The sequence below is a fragment of the Nicotiana tabacum genome, chromosome 3, assembly GCF_000715075.1.
Source record: "Nicotiana tabacum cultivar K326 chromosome 3, ASM71507v2, whole genome shotgun sequence".
Classification (NCBI taxonomy): Eukaryota; Viridiplantae; Streptophyta; class Magnoliopsida; order Solanales; family Solanaceae; genus Nicotiana; species Nicotiana tabacum.
In genome coordinates, this window is record NC_134082.1 from 60,713,105 (window position 1) to 60,740,055 (window position 26,951).

General features: G+C 36.2%; 2 protein-coding genes across 6 annotated transcripts; one reads left to right on the forward strand and one right to left on the reverse strand.

The window, feature by feature from the left end:
• Positions 1-1,401: 1,401 nt before the first annotated feature.
• Positions 1,402-10,420, forward strand: LOC107814575 (protein WHAT'S THIS FACTOR 9, mitochondrial). Of its 3 annotated transcripts, none has more exons than XM_075249476.1 (4): positions 1,402-2,091; positions 6,693-8,467; positions 8,602-8,830; positions 9,941-10,420. In XM_075249476.1, the coding sequence occupies exon 2, from the start codon at positions 7,092-7,094 to the stop codon at positions 8,232-8,234; it is 1,143 nt and encodes a 380-aa protein (XP_075105577.1). In that variant the 5' UTR covers positions 1,402-2,091; positions 6,693-7,091; the 3' UTR covers positions 8,235-8,467; positions 8,602-8,830; positions 9,941-10,420. The 3 variants fall into 3 exon arrangements, with proteins under 3 accessions (XP_075105577.1, XP_075105578.1, XP_075105579.1); XM_075249477.1 differs by having other exon boundaries at positions 9,949-10,420; XM_075249478.1 differs by lacking the exon at positions 9,941-10,420 and adding an exon at positions 9,093-9,218.
• Positions 10,421-11,600: 1,180 nt separating this feature from the next.
• Positions 11,601-18,898, reverse strand: LOC107814576 (uncharacterized). 3 transcript variants are annotated; one of them, XM_075249482.1, is made up of 10 exons: positions 18,546-18,898; positions 15,019-15,634; positions 14,430-14,846; positions 14,031-14,276; positions 13,690-13,857; positions 13,400-13,567; positions 13,109-13,276; positions 12,554-12,985; positions 12,280-12,407; positions 11,601-12,113 (listed from the first exon to the last, which is right to left on the reverse strand). In XM_075249482.1, exons 1-10 carry the CDS (start codon positions 18,633-18,635, stop codon positions 11,805-11,807), a joined length of 2,742 nt encoding a protein of 913 aa, XP_075105583.1. In that variant the 5' UTR covers positions 18,636-18,898; the 3' UTR covers positions 11,601-11,804. The 3 variants fall into 3 exon arrangements, with proteins under 3 accessions (XP_075105583.1, XP_075105580.1, XP_075105584.1); XM_075249479.1 differs by having other exon boundaries at positions 14,430-14,849; positions 18,546-18,895; XM_075249483.1 differs by having other exon boundaries at positions 15,019-15,775; positions 18,546-18,755.
• Between the last annotated feature and the right edge of the window lie 8,053 nt (positions 18,899-26,951).

Genomic DNA, 26,951 nt, shown 5'->3' on the forward strand with positions numbered 1-26,951 from the left:
GATGTATATCAGTCCTTGTATGATTTTTATAGCGAGCAAATCATACAAGAAATGAGTGTTTAAGTATCTTGATTCAACACTGATGCTTCCTTTTTGTGTGTGGGGCGTGTTTGACATCTAATGCTACCAGGTCCTGCTGGAGTTAGGCTTGGAGATTCAAAGCTTGACCAGATTATTAGCTAAACTGTTAAGTCAACTGAGCATGAAAATCACAGGCGGTCCATCTTTTAATGCTTAATATTGAGCGAGGTTGATCCCGATAACTCAGTCACCAAAATTTAAATAAATTCACGCAAAATTAGCTTGTTCAAAACTAAGCCAAGCATAAGGCTAATCCAAAAGAGATCCTACTTATAGACTAACTCTAGGCTCCATTTTTTGTTAGATTTGCAGGGTTATTGCCAAAGGGGTTAAAAAGAAGGAAAAAGTTAAAAAGGTTATAGCTGGTGGGAATAAAACCAATGACTTTACAAAGATTTTGAACCCTCTTGCTAAGCTATGCTTTTGGGCTATGTCAAGGGGATTCAAAACATGATATATAGAGGTATAAACCAGATTTTACCTTACATATACAATATAATTTTTCGGCAAAGGGTGTTCGTCCCTAAATCCGGCCCTGACTGTTTTGAGTGCTAAAGTGTATTGCATTTTCATGCTTACACTATAACGCTAAGGGTTTCTTTAAAACAGAAAGTAATTAAACATTAAAACAGAAAGTAAGCAGCAATTTAGTAAACTTGTAACTCATCAACTCAAGGACCAATTCAAAAAATTATTACATTCTCAATAAATTAAGTAGTATTACATACCTTCCCAACTTCCCAAGTTCAAAATGCTGGTAACATGAAATGCAAGTTAGAAGAATGCAACTCTAATAACATCAAGAAAAGGAACTTTCAGGTGTAAATGTCTATAAACATTTCCAGTACGTTCCAGGAAACAAAAGGTTTACATTATTTTTGAAAAATAATTTAAAGATATACTCATAATTAATTTTTGCAAAAGCCTACTTTGGTTATTTTTAATACGTATTTAAAAACTAATGTAATTATTTTATAAATTGTATGAGATTTTTTACGACTGCGCCAAGCGTGGTGGAGTTTCACTAGACCAATACTCCTTTTGTCTCATAAAATGTGTCGTGGCTCTTTCGTGCACGCTCCTTAAGAAAGAATAATTTTTGACTACTTTACATTTATTAAATGTTTTTTTTAATTTATGTATCATCTCTATCAATGATATTGTTCAAATTTTTACTAAATGTGAATGCAATTAATTATTAAGAGTAAGAAAAGAAAAATATAATTAATTTTATCTTTAATTTCTAAAATAATAAATAATTTGAGATAATTATTTTTAATAATCAGGACACATATTATGTAGTAGTAAAAGAAAGGGAGGAAAAAAGATAGAAACCCTAGCAGACTTAAAAAAGAAAAGAGCCGCAGTAGTTGGCAAAAAAAAAAGAAGGCACAGCTATCTCCTTCTTCTCCGACCAAAAATGCATTAGCTGTTTCCACCATTGCTTCAGCCATAAAAGCTCCACCAAACCACCAAAATAAGCAAATGTAAAAGACCACATTCTTCCCCTGTTAAACCAGCCCCAACACTATCCCCCCTCCACCCAAAACACCACTGTTTTCTCCCAAAAACGACCTCAAATCACCCCCAAAACCAGCTCCCTTCCACCTTAAAAGAACCCCCAAAACTGCAGCAAAACCAGCTGCGAAATCAGACCAAAAACGAGCTGAAAAGGGAACCAAAATCCAGCCCCAAAGAGCAGCAAAACTAGCTGCGAGACTGCTGAAAAACAGCCCCAAAACTCAGCAAAATCAGTCACAAAATGCAACCAAAAACAGCCCCAAGACCCAGCTATAAATCAACCTGAAAATACCACAAGAAAGAACCACAAACGGGCATAATCTATTTCTCTGTTCTTCGCTAGCTCGATCGTTCACGATTCCTTTTGAGTTTGGCGTGTTAGCTTTCGTTTGAGGTCGTCGTCATTGGTTTTCAGGCGTGGTCCTTGTCCTTGACTCGATTATCGAGTTATAGAAGTTTAAATTTTGGATTCCACCAATGTAAAGGAAGGTTCATTTTCTAATCCTAGCATTTTAATCTTATTTTGTGCATTGCTCAAATGAATTCATGTTATTCTTCGGGAGATGATTCTGTTGAATATATTTTTGGATGTTCTTTGTTTTGAATACTACATGTTAATGAATTAATGCTTTGCTGTAAAAGTCTTAAGTCTTTTCTGTTTTCTTTGTAGAAATTTTATTTGAGGAGATTTACTCTTTTGATTGTTGCTTGAGTATAGTTTAGTTGAAATCATGTTGCAATAAGTTTACTGGTTAGACTACTTTGATATCCTGCAGTAGGCTTTATTGAGGTGAATGCTTAGGCTTTAAGAGTAATATTATAGTGTTCAAGGGATTTTGGGCCTAAGTTAGTTTAGTAATGGGAGCTGCTTGAAATAATTTTCAACGAGAAGATAAAATAAAATTTGGCCCAAAAGGATTATGCCTGGCCCTTTTCCTTAAGTAGAATAAGCACAAGCAGGCTCACTTCTTTCATATTGAATAATGCCAGTCACCTCCATATCTTGGTCCATTAGCTTAATAATAATTAAGTCACATCATTTCTCCACAACAAATTCCACAATTTATTACCTCATAACAATCTCAAATTAGTTAAGAAAAATAACTCATAACGTTAGCATGCTTTTAGGCACGTAAAATAATCAATCATCATGGTTATGGGTACGGTTCTCGTGGCGTAACTGTGATACTTAATTCCAAAATTCAAGTGTTCGTTTATGCGACTTGATCTTTCAATTTCAAATAACAATAAATGAGTCGTTAAATCATGGGTATGTACGTGCGGCATGATTTTCGACGCGTACAAACAAGTGCGCGCCAACGTGACTTGATCAAGATAAATTCCATAACAACAACAACAACAAACCAGTGTAATCCCACAAGTGGGGTCTGGGAAGGGTAGGATGTACTCAACCTTACCCCACCCTGGAAGGGCAGAGAGATTGTTTCCGACAGACCCTCGGCTAAAGAAGGTGAAAGAAGCTCTGATAGCAAGTAATAGCAAGACAATATAATTAGAAAACTAAATCGAAGATAGCAACAAAGAACATGAAAGAGGTACCGGTAGCAAGTAATAGGAAGACAATATATTTAGAGAACTAAATCCAAAGTAACAAACGAGAATATGAACGAAGTACTGCTAGCAAACTACATAAGTACCGATGCCTAGTAATAACAGAACAAGAAATGCGATAATAGCAAACTAAGGATAATAGGGTACAGTACTAACACTACTACTATCGAACTAGGGAAGCCAAAGGGAAACGCACGATTACTTACTAACCTTCTACCCTAATCTTCAACCTCCACACCTTTCTATCTAGGGTAATGTCCTCGGTTAGCTCAAGCTGTGCCATGTACCGCTCCCGCTTGATCACCTCTCCCCAAGACTTCTTTGGCCTACCCTTAACCCTCCTCTTACCCTCCTCCCCCCAAACGCTTCACACCTCCTGATTGGAGCATATGTGCTTCCCCTCTTAACATGTTCGAACCATCTCAGTCTCGCCTCACACATCTTTTCCTCCACAGGGGCCACTCCCACATTGTCCCGAATAACTTCATTCCTAATTCTATCCAACCTAATATGCCTACACATCCATCTCTAACATTCTCATTTCAGCTACTTTCATCTGTTGGACGTGTGAGTTCTTGACTGGCCAACACTCTGCCCCATACAACATAGGTGGTCTAACCACTACCTCGTAGAACTTACCCTTAAGTCTCAACGGTACATTCTTATCGCAAAAGACACCGGACGCGAGCCTCCACTTCATCCACCCTGCTCCGATACGGTGTGTGACATCCTCATCAATATATAAGGGAAATACGCTTTACTACCTACCAACCTTCTACCATAATCTTCGACCTCCACAACCTGTTATTAAGGGTCGTGTCATTAGTAAGCTGAAGATGTGTCATATCATGCCGAATCACCTCTCCCTAAGGCCTTCCTCTTCCCCTCCTTGGACTCACCATGTGCAATCTCTTGCACCTCCTTACTGGGGCATTCAGACATCTCTTCCTCACGTACCCCTACCATCGCAACCTCACTTCCCGCAGCTTATCCTCCACAAGAGTAACCCCCACCTTGTCCCGAATATCTTTATTCATGATCCTGTCTCTCCTAGTATGCCAACACATTCACCTCAACATCCCCATTTGCACTACTTTCAACTTCTAGACATGAGAGTTCTTAATTGGCCAACACTCTGTTGCATACAACATAGACAGTCTAACCATCACTCTGCAGAACTTACCTTTAAGTCTTGGTGGCACCTTTTCTATATTAGGGTGGTCCGAAAAGAATGACACCTTTTTATATCTAGAAATAACTAATTTAAAATTTCTCGTTTTACCCTTAACAAGAAGTTTTTATAGATGCCCAAGTGTTATGGTATATTTAAAACCACAAGTTACAAAAGTTTTCTTTTGTTAAATTTCGTGTCAAGCAAACTATGCCATACATTGATACAAGTGGTAACAGAGGGAGTACTAAGGGGTCGTTTGGTATGAGGTATAATAAGGTATGATGGTGGTATAAAAATTTAATACCATCTTAATACTCTGTTTGGTTAGCAAACCAGGTATAAGTTATCCCGGTGTTAATTTTAACACTGGGATAACTTATACCTTATAGAAGGTGGGGTAATTAGCACCGGTATAACTTATACCTTCTTCTTAGAAATTATGCAATTGTCATTCTTAATACAACATACCAAACAATGAATAAACAACAATCCCAGCATAACTAATCCCAATATAGCTTATACCGGTATAAATTGTATTCCAACCAAACGACCCCTAAAGGTAATACTCTTGACTTGGCTCTTCAAGGTGAACTCATTTTGGGTAGCATATTTATGTCAAACACTTCCCTTATACTATGAAAATCCTATACAATATACCATATGAAATAATTCCCATATTAAAATATAATGATTATAAATATGAAGTATATCCCATATTAAAGTATAATTATTATAAGATAAATTAAAACTATAAATGAAAAGTTATTATGTATTTGTTTTTTATGAATTTTAAAAAAGAGTATAATTATTTTTGTTGAAATCTTTATTCAAACCTTTGATTAAAAAAGAGAATAAATATCTTTGAAGTATTTATTTGGTGAGAAACTCTTAAATAGGAAATGAACACTAATTATTTAGTGAGATGACTAAAAGTTTTGCGCATTTGACACAATATTTTATTTTTCGAAACTCATAAATATAATATTGTTATCCTTATTTTTTCTAAAAATATTTACACCTCTTAAGATGCCGGAAGTAGTACAAGCAGACAACTATCTGGTTTTCCTAGTAGGTCATATCCAGTTTGCACAATCTCAACCAGTGTTTTGGAGAGCGAGAAGCGGAAAAAAGCGAGGAGGCCTCGCTTCATCGAAGTGAGAAGCGTGAAGCGAAGTGCTGCGCTTTTTTCATGTGAAGCGCAATTTAATACATAAATAAAAAATATTAAATAGGCAAAGATACATGACCAAAAACTCAATAAAAATAACATATTAAGAAAATGTTTCAATTCTTAACTTAAGAAGCAATTGATAGATACTAAAACTAGATAGTCAATAATCCTCAAAAGTCATAACATATTAAACAAATGCAAAACCAAATCACAAAAGAAGCAACATCCTATTCTTCAACCAAAAAAAAAACAGAAATGTTAAAACAGGGCAGAACAGGGAACAGCAGAAAAACAGAGCAGAAGAATAGTGAACAGCAGAAATTAAAAAAAAAAAACAGAGCCCTCGCTTTTAATAGAAAACAGGGCAGAACAAAGAACTAAAAAAATTAGAAAAGAAGAAGAGAAAGAGAAGAAAAAAGAGGAGAGGAGTCAACAGTGAGCATCAGAAATTAAAAAAAAAAGAGTCAGAGCAGAACCCTAAAATAGAAAACAAGGCAGGATAGAAAAGAAGAACTGAAAAAAAATAGAATGGAAGAAGAGAGAGAGAAGAAGAGAAAAGATGAGAGGAGTCGAACAGTAGCAGAGAAAATCAGAAGAGGAAGAGAAGAGAAGAAAGAGAAGAAGGAGAAGAAGATAAACTTACCTGAGAGAAGACAAGAACTCAAAGGCTTGCAACAATTGAGAGAAGAAGAGAGTCGTCGCAGCAGAGAAGCAGATGTGTTTGAAAGAAATGTCGTAAGCGTATTTGCAATTTTTTTTTTAAAAACCCTAGGCAGCCGCTGGATCTCGCTTAAGCGAGCTTCTCACTTTTTTCCATCGCCTCGCTCCTCACTTTTTTGCCTGAAGCGTGCGCTTATTTACAGAAGTCGCGCTTCAGGGTAGAAAAGCGTAGACCCCTCCCCTCGCTTCTGCGCTTTAAGCGAGAAGCGCTTGCTTTTAATAACACTGATCTCAGCATAGTATCGTTCTCACTAACGCCAAGATGCCTGAGAAAAATTGTTAGTGGCATTAATTAGCATTGATATTAACGAGAAAATGACATTTGGTTGTTTCTTTCAATTTGGTGGAATTTTGTTAGTTTAGTCTGCTTCTTTTATTCTTCTTTTTCAAGTTCAGAATTATTACACATAATTAATATTTGACTAAGTGTTACTTGTTTTGTCTTCACTTCAGATTTACTTTTGGAGGGGAAAAAAGGCTATAGAGCAAAATCTTTTCTTTCGCTTGGAAAGTTCCAGCCTTCCAGGTTATTTCGTGGTTGAGTGGTCAGTCATCTGATTGTACTACTTCCAGCGTCTGGCAACTCCATACCCAGAAATTGTCTAAGCACTCCAAAGAAAGGTGAGGAGGAGCAATCGGACTTGAAAATAAGCCTTTGATCTTTTCCAGACTGATGAGAGGCAAATCTGTATTCTTTAAGGGCCTTTGTTTCATTCTGGGTTTTGGACCTTAGTTTCATTCTTAATTGGATAAGAATCTTTAATCTGTTCTCCAGATGGTAGAATCTTCTACATTTATATACAGGATTTACGCGTAACTTGAGTGGATAAGAGAAAGTTAGCCTTTGCTGAAATGCTGAGGAGGGTAGAAGAAGGTTGCATTGTCTCGATATTGAATTACCATCAGAAGCGTACTCTTGTGAATGTAAAGCTAAAATGGGTTAAAGATAGTGTCTTGGACAGTGTAGTAGCTGGAGGCAGAGAACTGAAGGCGGGATCTACACTAGTTTCCATCATTGCCTCACAATCCAGTTCTGGTCTTCCTATTTACCATCTCACAACCAAGCGTGGGCAGCTTGGGCTCCCTCATGAATTGAAAGTCTCCACTTTCCTTAGGCGATACCCAAATATTTTTGAGGAATTTTCTTGTTGTGATAGTGCTGGCACTCCTGTTCCGTGGTTCAAATTAACTCCTGAAACCCTAGAGTTTCATCATGAAGAAGTTACTGTTCTCTGCGAGTGCAGCACGGATATTGTTAGTAGGCTGAGAAAGCTTTTGATGATGACCAAGGAGAGGATGCTTCCTCTTCAGACAGTTGATCAACTAAAATGGGATTTAGGCTTGCCACATGATTGTGGTAGTTCATTGGTTATAAAACACCCTGAGCTGTTTAATTTGGTGGACCTTCCCGATGGTCGTGTTGGTCTTAAGCTTTTAGCATGGGATCACAAATTAGCTGTTTCCCATTTGGAGGCAAATTCTACAAGGGGAAATGGGACCTTGATGTTTCCTATTGGATTCACCCGGGGTTTCGGGTTAAAGAGAAAATGCATGGAATGGTTGGAGGAATGGCAAAAGCTGCCTTATACTTCTCCTTATGTGGATGCCTCTCATTTGGACCCAAGGACAGATGTGTCAGAGAAGAGGATTGTTGGAGTGTTTCATGAGCTTTTGCACCTCACCTTACAAAAGAAAATAGAGAGGAGAAACGTTAGCAATCTCCGCAAGCCATTTGCATTGCCTCAGAAGTTCACAAAGGTCTTTGAGCGGCATCCTGGGATTTTTTACATTTCTATGAAGGGTGACACTCAGACTGTCGTCCTTAGAGAGGCTTATAATCGCAATCAACTGATTGAGAAGCATCCCCTTGTTCACATAAGGGAGAAATTTGCGAACATGATGAAGCAAGGTTTTCTAGATCGTAGTAGGGGGTTATATAGAGATACTAACCAAGGTGCAGAAGAGGAGTCACTGACAAGTAGTTTTGTTGGTTAAACCTGTGGAACTAGATATTACTCTGGTATAGAGACTAAGATTCTGATATGCTTTTAGAACATGAAGCAAAGTAGATTAAGGTCCTTCAAGAATTTAATGTTACAAGCTGAGATGTGATTGGCTGTACTATTTGAAGTTCTCAGAAACCTGTGGAACTGGATTGGATATGCTTTCAGAATACGAATCAGATCAGATAGAGGTCTTTAAGAAGTTCTGTAATTACAAGCTGAGAGGTGATTATGTGTAACTTTGCGATTCTCATTTTCTGATCTGAATTTGCGTAGAAGTTCTTTATAACGTTGAGGAAGTTCTCCCTAGTCTTGCTTATGATATGGTCCTCACTCCTCATCTTCGTTACAATGAACAGGTCAAAGAAGACTCAGCCGTTTTAGATCAAGATGAAAGACAATTAACTAATGCAATTGGAAGTTGAGGTGAGAGTGTGGATTACTCCCTTCATGAGCATCGTTTCGGAGAAGCACCTGTGGAGTGCCCTTGGGTGTGTCTCAAAGATATGATTGACAGTCTTTTGTTCTCTAAGAAGAATTCAGCTGGAACTCTTGCAGCGACTGACCCTGTGGTGTTATAATATAATGGTAAGGATTGTTTACCTTTAACGAGTAAGTTGATTTATCAGATTTTAGTTTCTAAAGGCTGGATGAAGGCTTTGAGATTCTGTTAGATACTATGTTCATACTGTTCTTTGAGAATGCTATGAGACAGTGTATGTGATAGATAGTTTATGTCAATGTTGTCATCAAGTTCTCTCCATGATAATCATTTATTTTTTTCTGTGTTGTCATCAAGTTGTCTCCATGATATATCATTTATCTGTTTCTCATTAATTTTAACTTTCAGGTCATGAATGAATCTGGGAACATGTGGAAAAAGAACTTTTAAGATGTCCCTGAAATGGACACAATCAAAATTAGAATGTGTGAGACAATTATTTTGGCAACCAAAATGAAATACTGTCTGTCTCAATTTATGTGATGCACTATCCATTTTAGTTTGTTACAAAAAGAATGATACATTTTTGTATTTAGAAACAATTTAACTTTAAAAAATTTCATTTTACCCAGCCACACAAATATTTGTGAATTGTTTTAGACACAAGTTTCAAAAATCTTTCCTCCTTAGACAATTGAAGCGCTTTACAAATAGTGTACCTTACACTTTAAAGTGTAATAGCAGTGTTGGAAAAACTACTTATCTGATGGTTACTGTAAACTGATTTAAGAACTCTCAATGATCTGGTTGATTTCAAAATCTTAAATAACTGCACAAGTGTTCCTCTGAAACTATGGATGCTTCTTACTTTACAATTCTGATTTTGGAGATTGTCATAATTCTGCAATCTGGTTGTATCATTTCTGATTACCTCAAGGGAGTAGAGGAGCAAGAAGAAGAGGAGCGCATTTCCTTTTGGCACTCATTTTAAAAATGAGTAACTAGAGAACATGGATTGAGTTTTGATGCTTAAGTATTGTTTCACTTGTATGTATGAGTTATTGTATCTGGCTTTTACGTGTTAGCTTTTCCAGCTGCTTAAAGACTAGATAGGTTAGATATTGTATCATCTTTGGATTACCATCTGTAATCAGAAATGAGAGGGACTAGATTACCATCACTTTATTGTTCCGTGCATTTCTAACAACCAAGACAAGAGGCTAGTTGCAGATTACAAACACTATATTCCTTATTAGTTTTGCAGGCCAGAGGATAGCAGATAGCCTTGCCCATGCCGGTGCTCCTCCCCTGGGTGACATGTCGATGGCATTCGTATCCACCCATATTTATGCCAAGGACATTTCTGGATACCATTTAAAACAGAGAGAGCTGCATTCAACGTTGAATCATGAGTTTTCATGAGTCGGAACTCACAATCTGGCTGTTCGTTCAGTTTCTGGCAGCTTTCTCAACTCACTATTCCATTTTCCTAGCACTCAACATTTCCATTGCTTTAGGTGTTTGCTTTTTCTTTTCAAGTGAGCTACATTTTCTCTGATAAGCCTCTATGCTACTGAAGTAAAATTGTCACACCAGGTTTTATCTTCTCTCAGTTGTGGGTCTATTTTCTCCAACTTCGATATTAGGCTTGAAAATGTACATTTGCAAAAGGCATCAACTTTGCAGTTTGATTTGTTTTATTTCCATGGTGGAATGAACAGTATCTCGTTAAAGTATGTGTTGATTTGTGAATAAGGCCAAGACTGACTGTTGCATGATGAGGATTTTTCATAAAGCACTATAGTTTAGAGCCTAGTAATTATAGTTTGCCTAATTAACATTCACTGTTCAATTGTTACCAGCTTGTATCACTTGTATTCAAACACGCAACGAATATAGCATGTGTTGATTATATTTGTTCTTGCAACGAATACAACCTCAATTGTATACAAATGATACAACATGTAGCGGCTATATACGGGGGTATATGTAAATGATACCACCTATATCAACTGTATTCATATTGACTGTATTCAAATGCGTAATGAATACAACCAAGGCGAATATAGAAATACAAAAAAATTAAATGACTTTGTTGAGTGTCAAACTCAAGACCTCCGTTAACTAAGCGGATGCTCTAACCAGAGGTTGTGACTCTCTTATTTCAATTCAAAACAATTAAAATATTTTTTCATGAATTTGCTATAAAATTCAAATATAGCTACGAATAATAGCAACGAATGGTAAATACAGTGTATATGTTTGATGTGTCGCGTAATTTTTCTTTCCCCGAGGATGGGTGCCAATGGACTTCATACTTCTTGTGCAAGACTGCCGGTTAAAAATCTGGTGCCTTTTTTTTTCGCAGCATTGAGTTAGAGGCCAATAAAAAAAAAAAACTTTCAGTAATCAATTAAAAGATTTATCTTCCCATTGCTTAAAAGATTTATCTTCTCTCTTTTTTTGTCTTTTTCTTTTTCCAGAAAGAGTGGTATATTATGAGAAAGGAAGATGGAGGAGAATAGTTTGGCTCAATGTAGAGTTAGACGACTTAATATGAGGCCAATTGGCTCAATGAACGAACTGTCCCTCCAACAATAAGGTTGGGAAGAGTAATTGAAGGACAATCAATGAAATTAAAAGCAAGGATATCACTGTTGGTTACTGAAACCCTTTAAAATTATTTCCGTTTGAGAATGTAAAAACATGATTTTAGCATGAACCAAAAAACAAGAAGTAAACATGGAATAAAAAATACTAGAGGAAGGGATGACCAAAGACGAGGTAAATCTAGTATAGCATAAAAGCTGCTATCATTGTAAAGTTTCTCATAGTGCCTGAGAATTGCTAGTACCTGTGCAAGCACGAAAACCTTGTCACAGGAAACAGAAACTAAGAAAATGGAGAGGACCTCAATTGCTAAATAGATGTAAGGAGAAATATAAACCAAAAACAAATTATCATCTCAGGATACTTAAGTTCACATAATACAGGTGAGCTCAATCATAAGAAAGTAACTAGAATTAAGGAAATACATGTAATATCCTTGAGCTCAGTGTTCATCTGTAATAGATTTAACTCCTTCAAGAAGAGTTCAAGATCAACAGAAGATGGATAAAGCTAAAGTACAGTGACACTATCCCTACCTTGCCCGCAAAGTGGGAGATTGTCTTTCAGGAAACAGGAGTCAGCTCGGAAAATTGTTATATTTAACACTAGCTCGATACCTTCCATCAGCTCAAAGACACAAGTGTCATGCACTTTTAAACCGTTGTCTAGTGCAAATTCTCTCCAACCTGGTGAGTGGATCCTCGCACAATTTGATTGGAAAGAGCACCTTGCACGCCAAGTTCTCCCATCAGAAGCTCGCAGAATGACAAAGGCTTCCTCCTCTTTGAAATATCTCCTGAAGAAGTTACCAGGTATATTCTGGAAAAAAAAATTGTTGTAAGAGTTACTCTTTTTAGAGATTCTGAGTTCTTTTACCCCCTTCCCCTTTAACAGACTAAAAACAAAGAACACTTGCCCCAAGGACAGCTGGACTCGACATCTATCAAAAGGCAATGAACTGACCATCTCTTGACTGACAGCTTACCAAGAGGAAATTTCTTGAGACATGAGTCGGCTGCATAGAAACAATGAAGTATGGATTCCCCAATTTGGAACATTGTGCATCTATGAGGGTATAGCCTTTTTCTTGCCAAGTATTTGTCATCTCAGAAGCTGTGAAACCGGAGAGACAGAAGAAAGACCAAAGAATGTCATGTTTAACAATATAATTCAATAAAATGGCCACCACAAAGGAAGATCCTCATGTTATCAAACAAGCAGTATCCGTGAGAGTAGCCATAAAAAGTAGAATGACATACCTTTTACTTTATAAGCTGCACTATTCAAATTACCTTCCACGTCTCCTATTTCAAGTTTCACATTGTTAATCACCTTCATTTTTGCTTTTTGAGCTGCACAAAACAAATCCTCTTCCACGTCTGGCTTTTCAAGCTTCACCCTGATAGGCTCCTTTTTTTCTGGGTGAAAACTTGGAGAGGATGCTGGAAGGCCAGAATTTTGCCTTTCACAATATGGAGAATCTGCGACTACTTTATTTTTTGGCTTTAGATTATGCATATTCTTCTCTCCTCCCCATTGTTCAAGCTTGACCTCTTTCAGTTGCTTACTTCGTAGTGGATACCTACAACGTGACACATCCAAACTGGTAGCAGTTTTCTTTCCACTATGTTGATTTGTGGTTGTCATCTCAGATGCTGAGGGATCCATTACTGGTAATTTGTTGCAGTGCTCTGCCAAAAAGATGACGTGGAAGAAGGGAAGGAAGGGAGGAAAAGAAGAATGTCATCCATCATAAAATAATTCAATGTAATGAATCTCACAAGGGAAAATTGTTTTGTTACTGAACAAAATACCTTCCACATCTCTTTTTTCAATCTTCACATCTTTCAGTTGCTTACTTCGCAGTGGATACCTACACCATGATGCATCCAAACTGGTAGCAGTTTTCTTTTCAGTATATCGATTAGTGGTTGTCATCTTAGATGCTGAGAGATCCACCACTGATACTTCATTGCAGTGCTCTGCCAAAAAGATGACGCAGCAAGGGGGAGGGAAGGGAGGAGAAAAAGAATGTCATCCGTCATAACATAATTCAATGTAATGAATCTCACAAGGGAAAATTGTTTTGTTACTGAACAAAATACCTTCCACATCTCTTTTTTCAATCTTCACATCTTTCAGTTGCTTACTTCGCAGTGGATACCTACACCATGATGCATCCAAACTGGTAGCAGTTTTCTTTTCAGTATGTCGATTAGTGGTAATCATCTTAGATGCTGAGAGATCCACCACTGATACTTCATTGCAGTGCTCTGCCAAAAAGATGACGCAGCAAGGGGGAGGGAAGGGAGGAGAAAAACATTGTCATCCGTCATAACATAATTCATCGTAATGAGACTCACAAGGAACATTGTCTTGTGACTGAACCAAATACCTTTCAAATCTCTTTTTTCAATCATCACATCTTTCAGTTGCTTACTTCGCAGTGGATATCTACAATGCGAAGCATCCAAACTGGTAGCAGTTTTCTTTTCAGTATGTTGATTAGTGGTTGTCATCTTAGGTGCTGAGGGATCCACCACTGGTACTTCATTGCAGTGCTCTGCCAAAAAGATGATGTGGGGTGTGGGGGGGGGGGAGGAACGGAGGAGAAAGGAAGAAGAATGTCATCCATCATAACACAATTCCACGTAATGAGTCTCTCAGAGGAAAAATTGTCTCGTTACTGAACTAGCAGCATTAATGAGAGTAGGCACAAATATTAAAACCAAATACCTTCAGCATCTCCTTTGTCAAGCTTCACTCTGTTAGTCTCTGTCTTTTTTGCTTTTTGTGCTGCACAAAACAAGTCCTCTTCCGTGTCTCGTTTTTCAAGCTTTACCTCTTTCAGTTGCTTACTTCGCAGTGGATACCTACAACATGACGCATCCAAATTGATAGTAGTTTTCTTTTCACTTTGTTGATTAGTGGTTGTCATCTTAGATGCTGAGGAATCCACTACTGGTACTTCATTGCAGTGCTCTGCCAAAAAAGATTTGGTGCGGTGGGGGGAACGAAGAAGAATGTCATGCCTCGCAACATAATATTGAACATAATGAGACTCACAAAGGAAAATTTTCTTGTTACTGACCAGCAGCATCAATGAGAGTAGCCTCAAATATTAAAGCCAAATACCTTTAAATTTATATGCTTCAGCATACACATTCTGTTGCACAACTTGCTTTTCAAGTTTCTCCATGTTAGTCTCCCCCCTTCTTGCTTTTGGTGCTGCACAATGGAAATCCTCTTCCAAGTTCACTTTTTCAGGCTTTGTCTTAGGCTCTATTGTTTCTGGACAGGATATTGGAGCGGCAGTTTTTTGTCTTCCAGAATGTGAAGAATCTGCAACTACTGTGTTCTTTGGTTTTACACAGTGCATAGTCCCTTCTGTTTTTGATTGGTCAAGCTTCACCACTTCCACCGGTTTACTTTTACTTCGTAGAGGATGCCTACAATGTGGTGCTTCCAAACTCGTAGAATATTTCCTTTTATTGCATCTGCTAGTATTTGTCATCTTAGAGGCTGGGGGATCTAGTACTTCTTTGCAGTGCTCTGCTAAAAAAAGCGACCGGGGAAGGGGGAGCAGGAGGACACAAAAAGAGAGAAAGGAGAATGTTATTGGCACCAGCATAATTCAACCAGAATGTGTACCACAAGGGAAGATTCTCATGTTATTGAACAAGAAGAATCCATGAAAATAGGTACAAACATTTAATCAATATACCTTTTCCTTTATCTGCTGCATGGTACAAATTCTTCTCCATGTTTTGTTTTTCAAGTTTCTCCTTCTTAATCTCCTTCCTTTTTTCTTTATCTGTTGCACAATACAAATCCTCCTCCACGTCTGGTTTCTCAAGGTTTACCCTGATAGGATCCTGCCATTCTGGAACACCAGACCTTTGTCTTCTTGGATATGAATGATCTGCTACTTTTGTAACTTTTGCAGTCTTCTTTCTAAGAAGATCGTCCACGATGTCATCACATGCATTATTGTTTGTCTCAGGCCCAACTTCCTTCTTTATATGACTAGCATCACCCACTATCTTTACAAAATTCTCTGGTGTCATATCTTCACTTGGGCCAGAAGGATATTCAATCTCGGAAGCACTTAAATCAAATATGGAGACAGAGAAATGAGAGTTTCCATTATATTGAAAGAGTAAAAAGTAACCACAACCAATTGAATAGTACTCCTTGAACTGGTCCCAACCCTCCTTCAGCCATGCCATGCCATTAGAGTTTTGCAATTTTACTTTCCATAGCGCACCACTTGGGACCTCAAGGGACACAAGATCTCGCATGTTGGCCCCATACTTCATTACAAATTCATCTGGAATGTGCTGTATGATACCAAAATCGGAAAGAAATGGACAAAAAAAAGAGAGAAGAAACCAAAAGGAAAGAGAAGAGAACTTTAAGACCAATATCTGGGTTCAGGTAGCTGAAGAGACTGTAGTCAAGTTTTCAATCACATATTGCCACTGGAAAAAGGAGAAAGAAAAAGCGATAGCAAGATGCTAAGTAGGAAAATCATGTACAGACAAACAACAAATACTGAAGTGATTAGTTAAGCTCAGGTCTTAGATCTGTCAATCAAGCTCCACAAGACAGAAGATTTCACTCATTTGTTTCTTTTAAGATTAAGACATCTAAATCGGAATAAATATCTGAATATTAACATGTATTAAGATTAAAACGCTTGAATCTTGATACACATATGAATATTAAGATGTTGTATTAAGATCTGAATATTGAATAATTAAGACTGTTTGTTTTCTCTACCGCTGAATGTATAAAACTTATATTTATTTAAAAATTAATAAGTATAAATTCAAATCAAATAGTACTAATTAATCTAATACTATATTAATAAAATGCTATTAAAAATTACATTGTTGTTGGTGGTGGTGATGGCTAATAGTAACGGTTGTGGGTGCCGACCGGGTAATGTCTGATAGTGATATTGGTTGATGGTGGTGATTATGGGCAGTAGACGGTGGATGACAGTAGTAGTACACTGTGGTGGTTGATGGTGGTGGTGACTGATAATGGTGATGAGTGATATATAGTGGTGGTTGATAGTGGTGATTACCGATTATTGTAGTAATTGTGGTTATTGGTGATGGTTGTAAATGATGGCTAATGGTAGTAACGACTAACATTCGTGCTTGATAACAATGGTAGTTATGGCCGAGGATGGTGGTAATGAATAGTGGGTAGTGGGTGGTCGTCTACGATGTGGAGGACACCAATAGCAATGGAGGTGGTGGTTAATGGTGAAAGTGTAGGAATAATAGTGAAATGTTTGTAAATAAATTCTTGAATGTATTATTAAGACACTGTTATAGTATAGACTTATTAAGTGGTTGTAAAATTAAAAAAACAAATAGACTTAATGGTTAAGATCTGAATGATAAAGATTAAGATCTAAACAATAAACGCACTTAACGACTGAGATCTGAATGATCAAGAAGCAGACCAACTTGTTTGGATGGTTGTTACATATCGTTTTATAATGTATCGTATTGTATTGTATTATAGTGTATTGTATTATAGTGTATTGTATCGTTTGATGAATACAATATTTGGATAAATTGTATCGTTTGCTATTGTTTCATGATGTCACGTATCAGCAATATGAAGGACAAACTTGCGGTATTACAAATAAAATTTATGGTACAAAGTAGAATTATTATATAAAAAGGTAGAATAAAGGATTATTTAATAATAATAAAGGGCAAGATAAGAGGAAAAGACAAGGTAACGTCGCGACTACACCAAACCGGTTGTTACATAAAGTGACATTTTTCGTCGTTACGTAACGACGGAATTTACGGTATGATACAGTAAAATTTAAGTAAAAAGCAAAACAAACATTATATTTAAAGTAACAATACGATACAATACATTACTTAGTTGAGACTGGTTTATATTTACATTAAGGTTTGCCAAAAAACTTGTGATCCTCAAGCTTCCCATTCCCTCAAGAACACTCTTGTATCTAACCCCATTTAATTGGACACAGAGAATCATAACTCTTTTATGGATTATGCTAAAAAAATTGCCACGCCGTACATCCACTGGCGCACATTTAAAGACCTAGTTGAAAGACCAAAGATACATTACATGACTTCCTTCTAAATGTTGCAGCATCAAAGTGACTGATTAGATTGGCCTTTCAGATGGGGTACAGATTAAGGTTGAATTTGGATTTTTGTCATCAAGACTATTATTTACACTTCCTCAGTTCAATCTCATTTGTATCTTGAAAATCCTGGAAACAAGCTCTCTCAAAACTTATTATACTATTAGTAAATATTACAATAATTTTCGCACTGTTACATTACTTAAAAGCAAAGACTGAGTAATATGAAAAGATATACTGTAGTAAATTATTTGCTGCAAAGTGTCAGATTAACTCTACAAGTAGAAATATTTCAATCTTGTGTTTTTGAAAGTTGATCATTTAAGTCTATCAAAACTTTGCTTCTGATGGGATGTCTAAAATGTAGAGACACTCCAAAATCAGCTAAATTTAAAAAACTATACTAGTTTGAGAGGAATTGTTCTAATATCAAAAGTTGGCTAATTATTTAGCTTTACCATTCGAAACAAGAAATGTGCTTGGCTTAACCTCCCTAGTTTGTGTGACACCCTAGACGAATCTCACATCGACAAAACACGGGAGAGATGTTGGGTATATAAGTAAACAAGCCTTAGACCCTAGTGATATGTTTTAAAGCCGTGCGGGCCTAGGCCCAAAGCGGACAATATCACTAGTTGGTTGGACCATTACAATTTGACATAACAAACTCATAATATAATCAAAGAGAGCTCCCTACTACATCTCCCTCTTATGCCATTTGAAATTACAATTTTTTACTCCCTTAGTTTGGTGTCATTTATAGAGACATTCAAGTAATACAACAATGTGTTGGTCCAAATTTAGTATTGGAACTTAAATGGAAATGGAATCCTCAAAAATAGCATCATCCATCCACATACAAGATGTTGACTAGGACTAAGTGCAAATCATCAACATTGATATCAACGTCATACTCAAACTGGATGCTCCTATTTGTGGCAAGAAACGATTTTTACAAACCAAAATGGGAAATTTAAAAACTAAAAAAAAATCTTCACAAAGTTATAAAGAGAAAGCATAACTAAATCAAAAAGTGAAGGGAAGAGAAACCAAACAAATAGAAACAGAAAAAGGAAATCATAAACTCAATTGCAGAAAGAACATACTAATTTAGAGGCATGAGGAAAGAGAATAATCTTGAAGAACTGAGGGGTTATCTCCGCCACATTCACCGCTTGTCGCCGTCTCTTTACCATCTCCGCCACCAACTCTTCCTCTTGTTGGGTAAAGCAACGCCAAGCTTTAAAAAATAATTGGAACTGAAAATCCCCTCTTCTGCCCACCGCAGTATTAATTTAACATTAATAATCAGTTCCGTCACTATTCAGCTCCTAAAGCGGTCTTTTATTATTCCTAGAAAAACTAAAACAATGAATATGCAATCCACCTGAAGGTATTTTTTTTTTTTTAATTAGGTCTATTTTTATTCCTTTATTGCTTTCTTCTTCTTGTTCCCGTCAGATTCTGCTAGTTCTATAGTCCGTGTCATTCATACATATAAAACTTCAAGGGTGGTTTGTTAGGATGTATAACAATAATGCGGAATAAGGTGTATTAGTATTGTATGTGTTAGTAATGCAAGTATTTATTAGTTGTGCATATATTTTTTCTTATTTACTGTTTGGTGTGGTGTATTAAAATTATAATGCATTGCATAATTTTTAAGAAAAATAGTTGTTTACAAAAATGCTCTCCATATTCTCTAACTTTAAAGGACTTTAAGGACAAGTTTATCTTTAAACATATTAATGCATGCATTAACAACCATGGTATTACTAATGTCATGGTTTTCTATGCATTACTAATGCATAGGATAATACCAAATATGATGTATAACTAATACAAGTATTAGTTATACACATGTCGAAAAAATGTATCAAACAAGGTATTAGTAATGCATAGAGCTAATGCTTGCATTATTTTTTCTAATACCTCCTGCCAAACGACCCCTAAAAATTATAAAAATATTATTAAATTATACATATTTGATATGCAATTGTTAATTATTATGTTAAAAGTATTTTTAGAATTTGATATTGAGCTAAATATTATAACAATTATGAATATTAAAATAATTTATGCATAATCATGGTGTTAATTAAAATGTGTAAATTTTGGTACATAAATTTAATGAAATGAGTGTTTGACTAAAGGGCAATGGACATATTATTATACATACCTAGAGGATTAAAACATATTTTTTTCACAAAAAGCCTTTCTCAATTTTATAATCGATTATAAATCAATAATTAAAAATAAAGAAGATCGAAGAAGTGTTGGTCAACATTATCGACTTTAGTTATAATTTCATACATATTCTTTTTCTGTTTTTATTTTTTATTTTTATTAAGATACTTAAATTATATAGTATTAAGATATTAGCTCAATGAAAATTTAGAAAATCAATTGTAATATCTAACATATAAAATATTGTTGGCAATTATCACTATATCTAACATGGAATGTATATTTATGCTGATGTTTTATTTCTCATAATTCTATAAATATTTACCACTAATAAATTTATTTTAATCTAATTTAAATTACTAATTATATTTAAGAAAAAATAAAAGAAATAGACAAACCTAACGTGTACATATGGAGAAAACTTGAAAAGAGTTTTAATAAGGGAAATTTTCGTTCATATACCATATAGGAAACTATATTACCAAATATGTTTATAGTTTGCATATTACCCGCTATGCTAATAGTATTTTTATAAAATATAGACAATTCATTAAATAAGGAATCATTGTAGTTGTAAGCTTCCTTATTTAGGCGCGCTAATATTGAAGAATTAAATATTCCCACTCTCCCAAGTTTCTCTCTCAAAATCCCACCACCTCACTCACGTATCAAACCACACCCCACGATTTCCTCTTCATTCACCCACGATTTTCTCTTCTAAAACCAGCGAAAATCTGTAACCCCTCCACCATTGACAACCATTAAAAAGCTTTGAAGCTTTGAATTTGAATTTGGGTTTTCAAAAGACATTGTTTGTTTGGATTGGATGTTGTTGCAAAGAATTGAGAATTCTCTCTACGTCTCTCTCTATCTCTCAATCCCAAATTTCAGTAATATAAGAGGAAAGGAAAAGAGAGCAGAAATTCCACCATTGACAGCCATTAAAAAGCTTTGAAGTTTTGAATTCGAATTTGAATTTTCAAAAATCATTATTTGTTTGGATTGGGTGTTGTTGCAAATAATTGAGATTATGGTTTGGAGTTTATATTTTGAGGGGTTTTGGTGAAGATTAGACTTGATTTTGGCTGAATTTCATATTGAAACTCGAAGAAGAAGACATGACAAACATTATATTGCAGAAACTGCAGAAAAATTGTATTCTGTTGTTTATTTATTTTTATTTTATTCATTTAACTATTGTATGAAAGTTGAACAACATTGTAATTTTTTTTATTTAAGTGGTATTATATTATAGTTGTATATATCCGAAAAAATTATAGAAATCAAATACATTGTCAACGAGCATTGTCCTCCAATGGGAATTAGGAATGATATGGGTGTTCATGTATACATGGAGACGAAAAAGGAAAACAAAAACTTAGGTTCATATCTGCTGTGTATAACTGTTCGCGATTTCAATATGGAATTGAGTATCACCAATGAGAACACAATTGCATGTTTGTGCTGTTACATTTTATATCAAATTTTGGTTGTATATAAATGTCCTACATTTTATCTACAAATAAACTACATGTTAGAGTAAATATATATATCAGTATGGATTTTCACAATATCTACAAAATTTCTACATTTAGAATATAATAAAACTACATATCATTTGAAAAATTAATATGAAAATACAGAAATTCAATGTTTCTACAAATTAGCTACAAAATTTCTACAAACTGTTTATAACAGAATTTATCTTTATTTTCATACATGTTCGTCTGGAACACTAAAGTTACTTGATATGCCAAGATCTCCCGTTATAGAGGAATATAACTTATCTACAATTTTCACACATTATTCTACCCAGTTAAATACAATTACAATAACATACAACTTAAAATACAAATTTTATACAATATGTCTTTTGTATATTTTGTATCTGATTTATACATAGTAAAAATAAATTTCATACAACTAATTATATATTATACAACTTATCTACAAATTATCTATAATTTTCGTACATTATTTCTACTAAGTTATATACAACTACAATATAATACCACTTAAATACAATTTTTTTACAATGTTGTTCAACTTTCATACAATAGTTAAATGAATAAAAGAAAAATAAATAAACAACAGAATACAATTTTTTTACAATTTCTGCAATATAATGCATGTCATGTCTTCTTCTTCTTCTTCTTCTTCGAGTTTCAACTGAAGTTCAGCTAAAACCAAGTCTAATCTTCACCAAAACCCCTCAAAATTGAGATATAAACTCCAAACCATATTCCCAATTATTTGCAACAACACCCAATCCAAACAAATAATAATTTTTGAAAACCCAAATTCGAATTCAAAGCTTCAAAGCTTTTTAATGGCTGTCAATGGTAGAATTGTTGTTCTCTTTTCCTTTCCTCTTATATTACTGAAATTTGGGATTGAGAGATAGAGAGAGACGCATAGAGAATTCTCAATTTTTTGCAACAACATCCAATCCAAACAAACAATGTCTTTTGAAAGCCCAAATTTGAATTTAAAGCTTCAAAACTTTTTAATGGTTGTCAATGGTGGAGGGTTATAGAATTGTTGTTCTCTTTTCCTTTCCTCTTATATTACTGAAATTTGGGATTGAGAGATAGAGAGAGACGCATAGAGAATTCTCAATTTTTTGCAACAACATCCAATCCAAACAAACAATGTCTTTTGAAAGCCCAAATTTGAATTTAAAGCTTCAAAACTTTTTAATGGTTGTCAATGGTGGAGGGTTATAGATTTTTTCTAGTTTTAGAAGAGGAAATCGTGGGTGATTGAAGAGGAAATCGTGGGGTGTGGTTTGATACGTGAGTGAGGTGGTGAGATTTGGAGAGAGAAACTTGGGGGAGTGAGAATATACGGTTGAGTAAAATTAGGAGACTAATTAATACCATTAAAATCCTAAAATGGTACATAAATGGTAATTAGGTATATAGAAGGTAATTATATTAAAAATTAAGCATGGAGGATAATACAGTTTACTATATGGCATAGGAATATAAAAATTCCTTTTAATAACTATTCCTAACGTGTACCATAAATTGATATAGTAACATTATTCTTTTATAAATTGAAAAGGTCATAAAAATTTAGGAAATTTTTAGGAATTCTTATTTAATTCAAATCGCGAAGCATGTCGTAAATAAAATTTGACTTAAATTTAAAATCCTAAATATTAGGAATATAACGACCCGACCGGTCGTTTTGAGCTCTAACATGTTGTTCAGCGATTTGAGGCCCTGAGTAGCTTCACTTCATGTATTATGACTTGTACGTGTGGTCGAAATTGAATTCTAGGAAGTTCAGAGTTGATTCATAAGGAAATTCTCAATTCGGAAGCTTTTAAGTTGGAAGAATTGACTAGGGTTTGACTTTTGAATAAACGATATCGGAATCGAGATTTGAAGGTTCCAATAGGCTCGTACGATGATTTCGGACTTGGACATATGTTCGTGTTGAGTATCGGTGGTCCGGGAGCATTTCGGCGCTTATTTCGGAAAGTTGTCATTTTGAAAGTTTTAGAAATTCCTATGTTTGACTTGAAGTGGACTTTGATGTTATCGATGTCTGTTTGGGATTTCAAGCCTTGGAATAGGTTTGTATTGTGTTTTATGACTTGTGCGTAAAGTCTGGCGTCATTCTGGGATGTTTAAGTATGAATCCGACACGTTCGTCAAAGTTTGAAAGTTTAAAGAAAAGTTTTAATTGTCGATTCATAGTTTTGATATTGTTAGATGTGATTTGAGGCAATGACTAAGTCCGTATCGTATTTTAGGACTTATTGGTATGGATGGATGGGGTCCCGAGAATCTCGGGTGTGAATCAGATCGAGTTTTGTACTTAAGGAATTGTTGATGCCTAAGGCTTCTGGTGTGATCGCACCTGTGAGGTTATGGCCGCATGTGCGAGACCACAGAAGCGGCCCAAGGGTCGTAGAAGCAATTGGGATTGAGACTGGTTGGATTCGCAGGTGCGAGGAATTTACCGCACATGCGGGCTCGCAAATGCAGGCGGAGGAGCGCAGAAGCGAAATTAGTCTGGGGCTGGAAGATCGAAGGTGCAGAGGTTGTAGTGCACCTACGGAGCCGCAGGTGCTGTCATAGGCACGTAGGTACGGAGTTCTGCTCGAGCTGGGAGTCTGCAAAAGTGGGTGATTTTCGCAGAAGTAGATGTGCATCTGCGGTTGAATGTCCGTAGAAACAGAAAGTTGGCCCCTGAGAGGAAGTCACATCTGCGAGGTAGCTTCCGCAGAAGCGCAAGGAGTTCTGCAGGTGCGGAAAAATTGACTGGGCAAAATATATGCTAGCCAAAATGGGGTTTGCTCATTTCAATCTCATTTCTCTCTCTTGGAGCCGCTTTAGGTGATTTTTGAGAGCTATTTCATCCACGTCTTGGGGGTAAGTGTTTCTAAATCACTTTTGATTACATTTGATGATCACATGTGGAATTTTAACACGAAAGTTGGTGGAAATTTTGGCATTTGCTATTTTTGCATTTTGACAACGAAATTTGACTTGGAATTAGTAATAAATTATATATTTGAGTTCGTGGTATTGAGGATAATGTGTATCTTTGAATTTTTTTGAAATCCGAGCACGTGGGATTGAGGGTTGACTTTTCAAGCGAAGTTGAGAATTATCATAAATTGATTAATTATGAGTATTAGAGTATATTTTTATTGGTTTGCATATTATTTGACTAGTTTCAGATCGATGAACATCGGTTTGAGGTGTTAGAGAGGCGTTGGAGCCGGTTATGGAACTTTGAAGCGAGGTAAGTCTCTTATCTAACTTTCTGAGGGGTAATTTAACCCATATGTGATATACTTATCATATGCTATATGTTATGGGAGCTACGCACGTATGAGGTGACGTGTTCGTGCGTAGGATAGAGTTCCTGATTATGTTTGGGTAGATTTAAATTCAGGCCATGCTTTAATTGTACTAATTGAGTTATTCTTGCCGGTTTAATTACTTTATTTCGCATTACGACCTGAGACTAGACTTGTGTAGAGTAATGGACTTGCTATTTTATAAATTTGATGAGCTACTTGATTAGCCGTAGAAGTTGTGCTTCCCTTAAGAATTTCTTTTGCGTTGAGTGTATTCATCGAAAAGTTTTCTTAAATTTCATAACTCACATGTATATTCGTGAGTGGGTTCAAGTACCCGTTACAGCTTTTTATTCTTACGGGATCGGGTCGTTCGCCTCGGTAGGATTATGTATCACACTCTTATGGGATCTGGCCGTTCGCTTTGACAGTATCATGTAGTGGGGTCAAGGACCCGTTAAGATTATCGGGAACCGTACTCAACATCTAATAAGATTCATGATTTTAAAAATACTAAAATGAATAATTAACTGATAGTTCACAGTTGGCTTGCCTAACGGCGACGTTGGGCGCCATCACAACCTATTGTGGATTTTGGGTTGTGACAGCTTGGTATTAGAGCACTAGGTTCACTTAGGTCTCACGAGTCATGAGCAAGTCTAGTAGAGTCTTATGGATCGGTATGGAGATGTCTCTACTTATCTTCGAGAGGCTATAGGGCTGTTAGGAGCACTTCCCTTCTTGATTCCCCATCGTGTAATTTTATTCCATTGAAGCTTATGCCTTCATTTCCTCCCTACTCATTCTTATACGGTGTTGAGCGCTTGTTATCAATTGGTCATCAAGGAGTTGTAATGGTACTGCAGATATGGTGCAAGATGTTTCTCCCTGCGTATTTGAGTGGGCTATTACCGTCGCCTTATGGAGAAGTGTTCTGTCATTTCAACCTAGTGTTGGTGTTGCCTACGGTCGAGATTTGATTTTTTTAATTTGGTGGAATTCTTGTTAATATTGAGGTATCGCCGTCCTTGATTGAATACATTGAGGCTCATCGGCATGTTGGTCTTCATTTTTTTGCCTCTAGGCATGGTGTTGTGAGATGGAACCTAAGAGGAAGTTATCATGGATGGTTGTGTTTTACGACTTCAGGATCAAATTGGCATTTCCAGTGTCGATGGTTGGAGATGATCTCTAAGGTGGTTTCTATGCTTATGAATTTTGAATGTGACGAGAAGGGCTTGATTGGAATGTAGGAAAAAGTGAAGTATTCGATCATTGTCTTGGATACAATACGACTTTGAGTTTCAAACACGTTGTTAGACCTTCAGGTGATGTTAATGAATGAAGGGATTCTTATGGCTGGCGAATCAGTGTGGACCCAGGGAGGTTAGTTGATTTCATAATGGATATAACTATATCAATGGCGTTGGAGGAGGTCGATATGAGGTTACACGGGTGGGCTATCTCCTATGAGAAAGTTAGCGGTTGCGTGGTTTTGATGGGGTTCCTACGAAGAGTTCTACTTTCTGCCTAACATGGGATGCATGTACTGCGGATGTGAGCTTGGATCGCTTGATGAAGATGGTACGACTGTTAGGAGTTCGAGTGTGCAATTGTGGCTAATAATTCAGGATGTGTTATGATTAATCCAACAAGAACTTTTGAGAAATTTGGCTGAGCAACAGTGTGGGATCATGGTAACTGGGAAGAAGATGTCGTTGTGGGGTCTGGATCTATATGGTTGTAGCGTAAAGCTAAGTGGGGGAGCCCACCGTCTATGATTGAGTCACATGGTTGTGTTCTTGTATAGTTTCTGGTTATCTGTGCATTGGTGGATTAGTAATGACCAAGAGGACAAGGTATTTTGGACAAGGAATTTGACGTATATATGTTACATTTCCCCGTATCGATTCACATACATGTGCTGGGAATGACTCAGAATTTATGCTTCTTGTGGATGTGATGTGCAAGGAAAAGAATTCATCTGGTTGATTCTTTGGAAATGATCATGTGCTAGCAGAGCACTAGAGTTTGGTTATATGTTCGGGACCAGGTCAGAGTGGGCGACTCTCAATAATGGTTCTAGTGGGTTGAAGAATTATAGTGCGGCATTTAAAGATTTTGGGATTCGTTATGTGGCTGAGAACTGGGTTTTGCAACAGAGTATGAAGAATACTTAGGGAATTTCTATGTTATCATCGGGTATATGGTGCAGTGTTAGAGAAATGGGAGAAAAAACTTCGGATTCGGAGGAGGTCTTTCAGAATGGGTGTATCGGTTGGAGATACTATTGAGTGCATATGGAGGGTATGAGATGGCTGATGGATATTGAGAGGATGTGGTCTCGTGATTTGGGTCACTCGGGATGAGTATTATTTGAGGTCCATTATGTGTTTGAATAGAACTATTATTTCAAAGGCAAGTCAAGAGTAAGTTGGAGAAGTTGAGTCAATTCGTAATGGTTTGAATCAACACAGTTGTGGAAATGATCAGTACTTTCGTTGCG

Excerpts from the sequence above, each read along its gene's own strand:
- LOC107814575 (XM_075249476.1), top strand. The coding sequence starts at position 7,092 with ATGCTGAGGAGGGTAGAAGAAGGTTGCATTGTCTCGATATTGAATTAC.
- LOC107814576 (XM_075249479.1), bottom strand. The coding sequence starts at position 18,635 with ATGGTAAAGAGACGGCGACAAGCGGTGAATGTGGCGGAGATAACCCCT. Across the intron at positions 13,568-13,689 it reads TGAAAAAAGAGATTTGAAAG|AGCACTGCAATGAAGTATCA; the intron begins GTATTTGGTTCA and ends TCTTTTTGGCAG. Across the intron at positions 13,277-13,399 it reads TGAAAAAAGAGATGTGGAAG|AGCACTGCAATGAAGTATCA; the intron begins GTATTTTGTTCA and ends TCTTTTTGGCAG.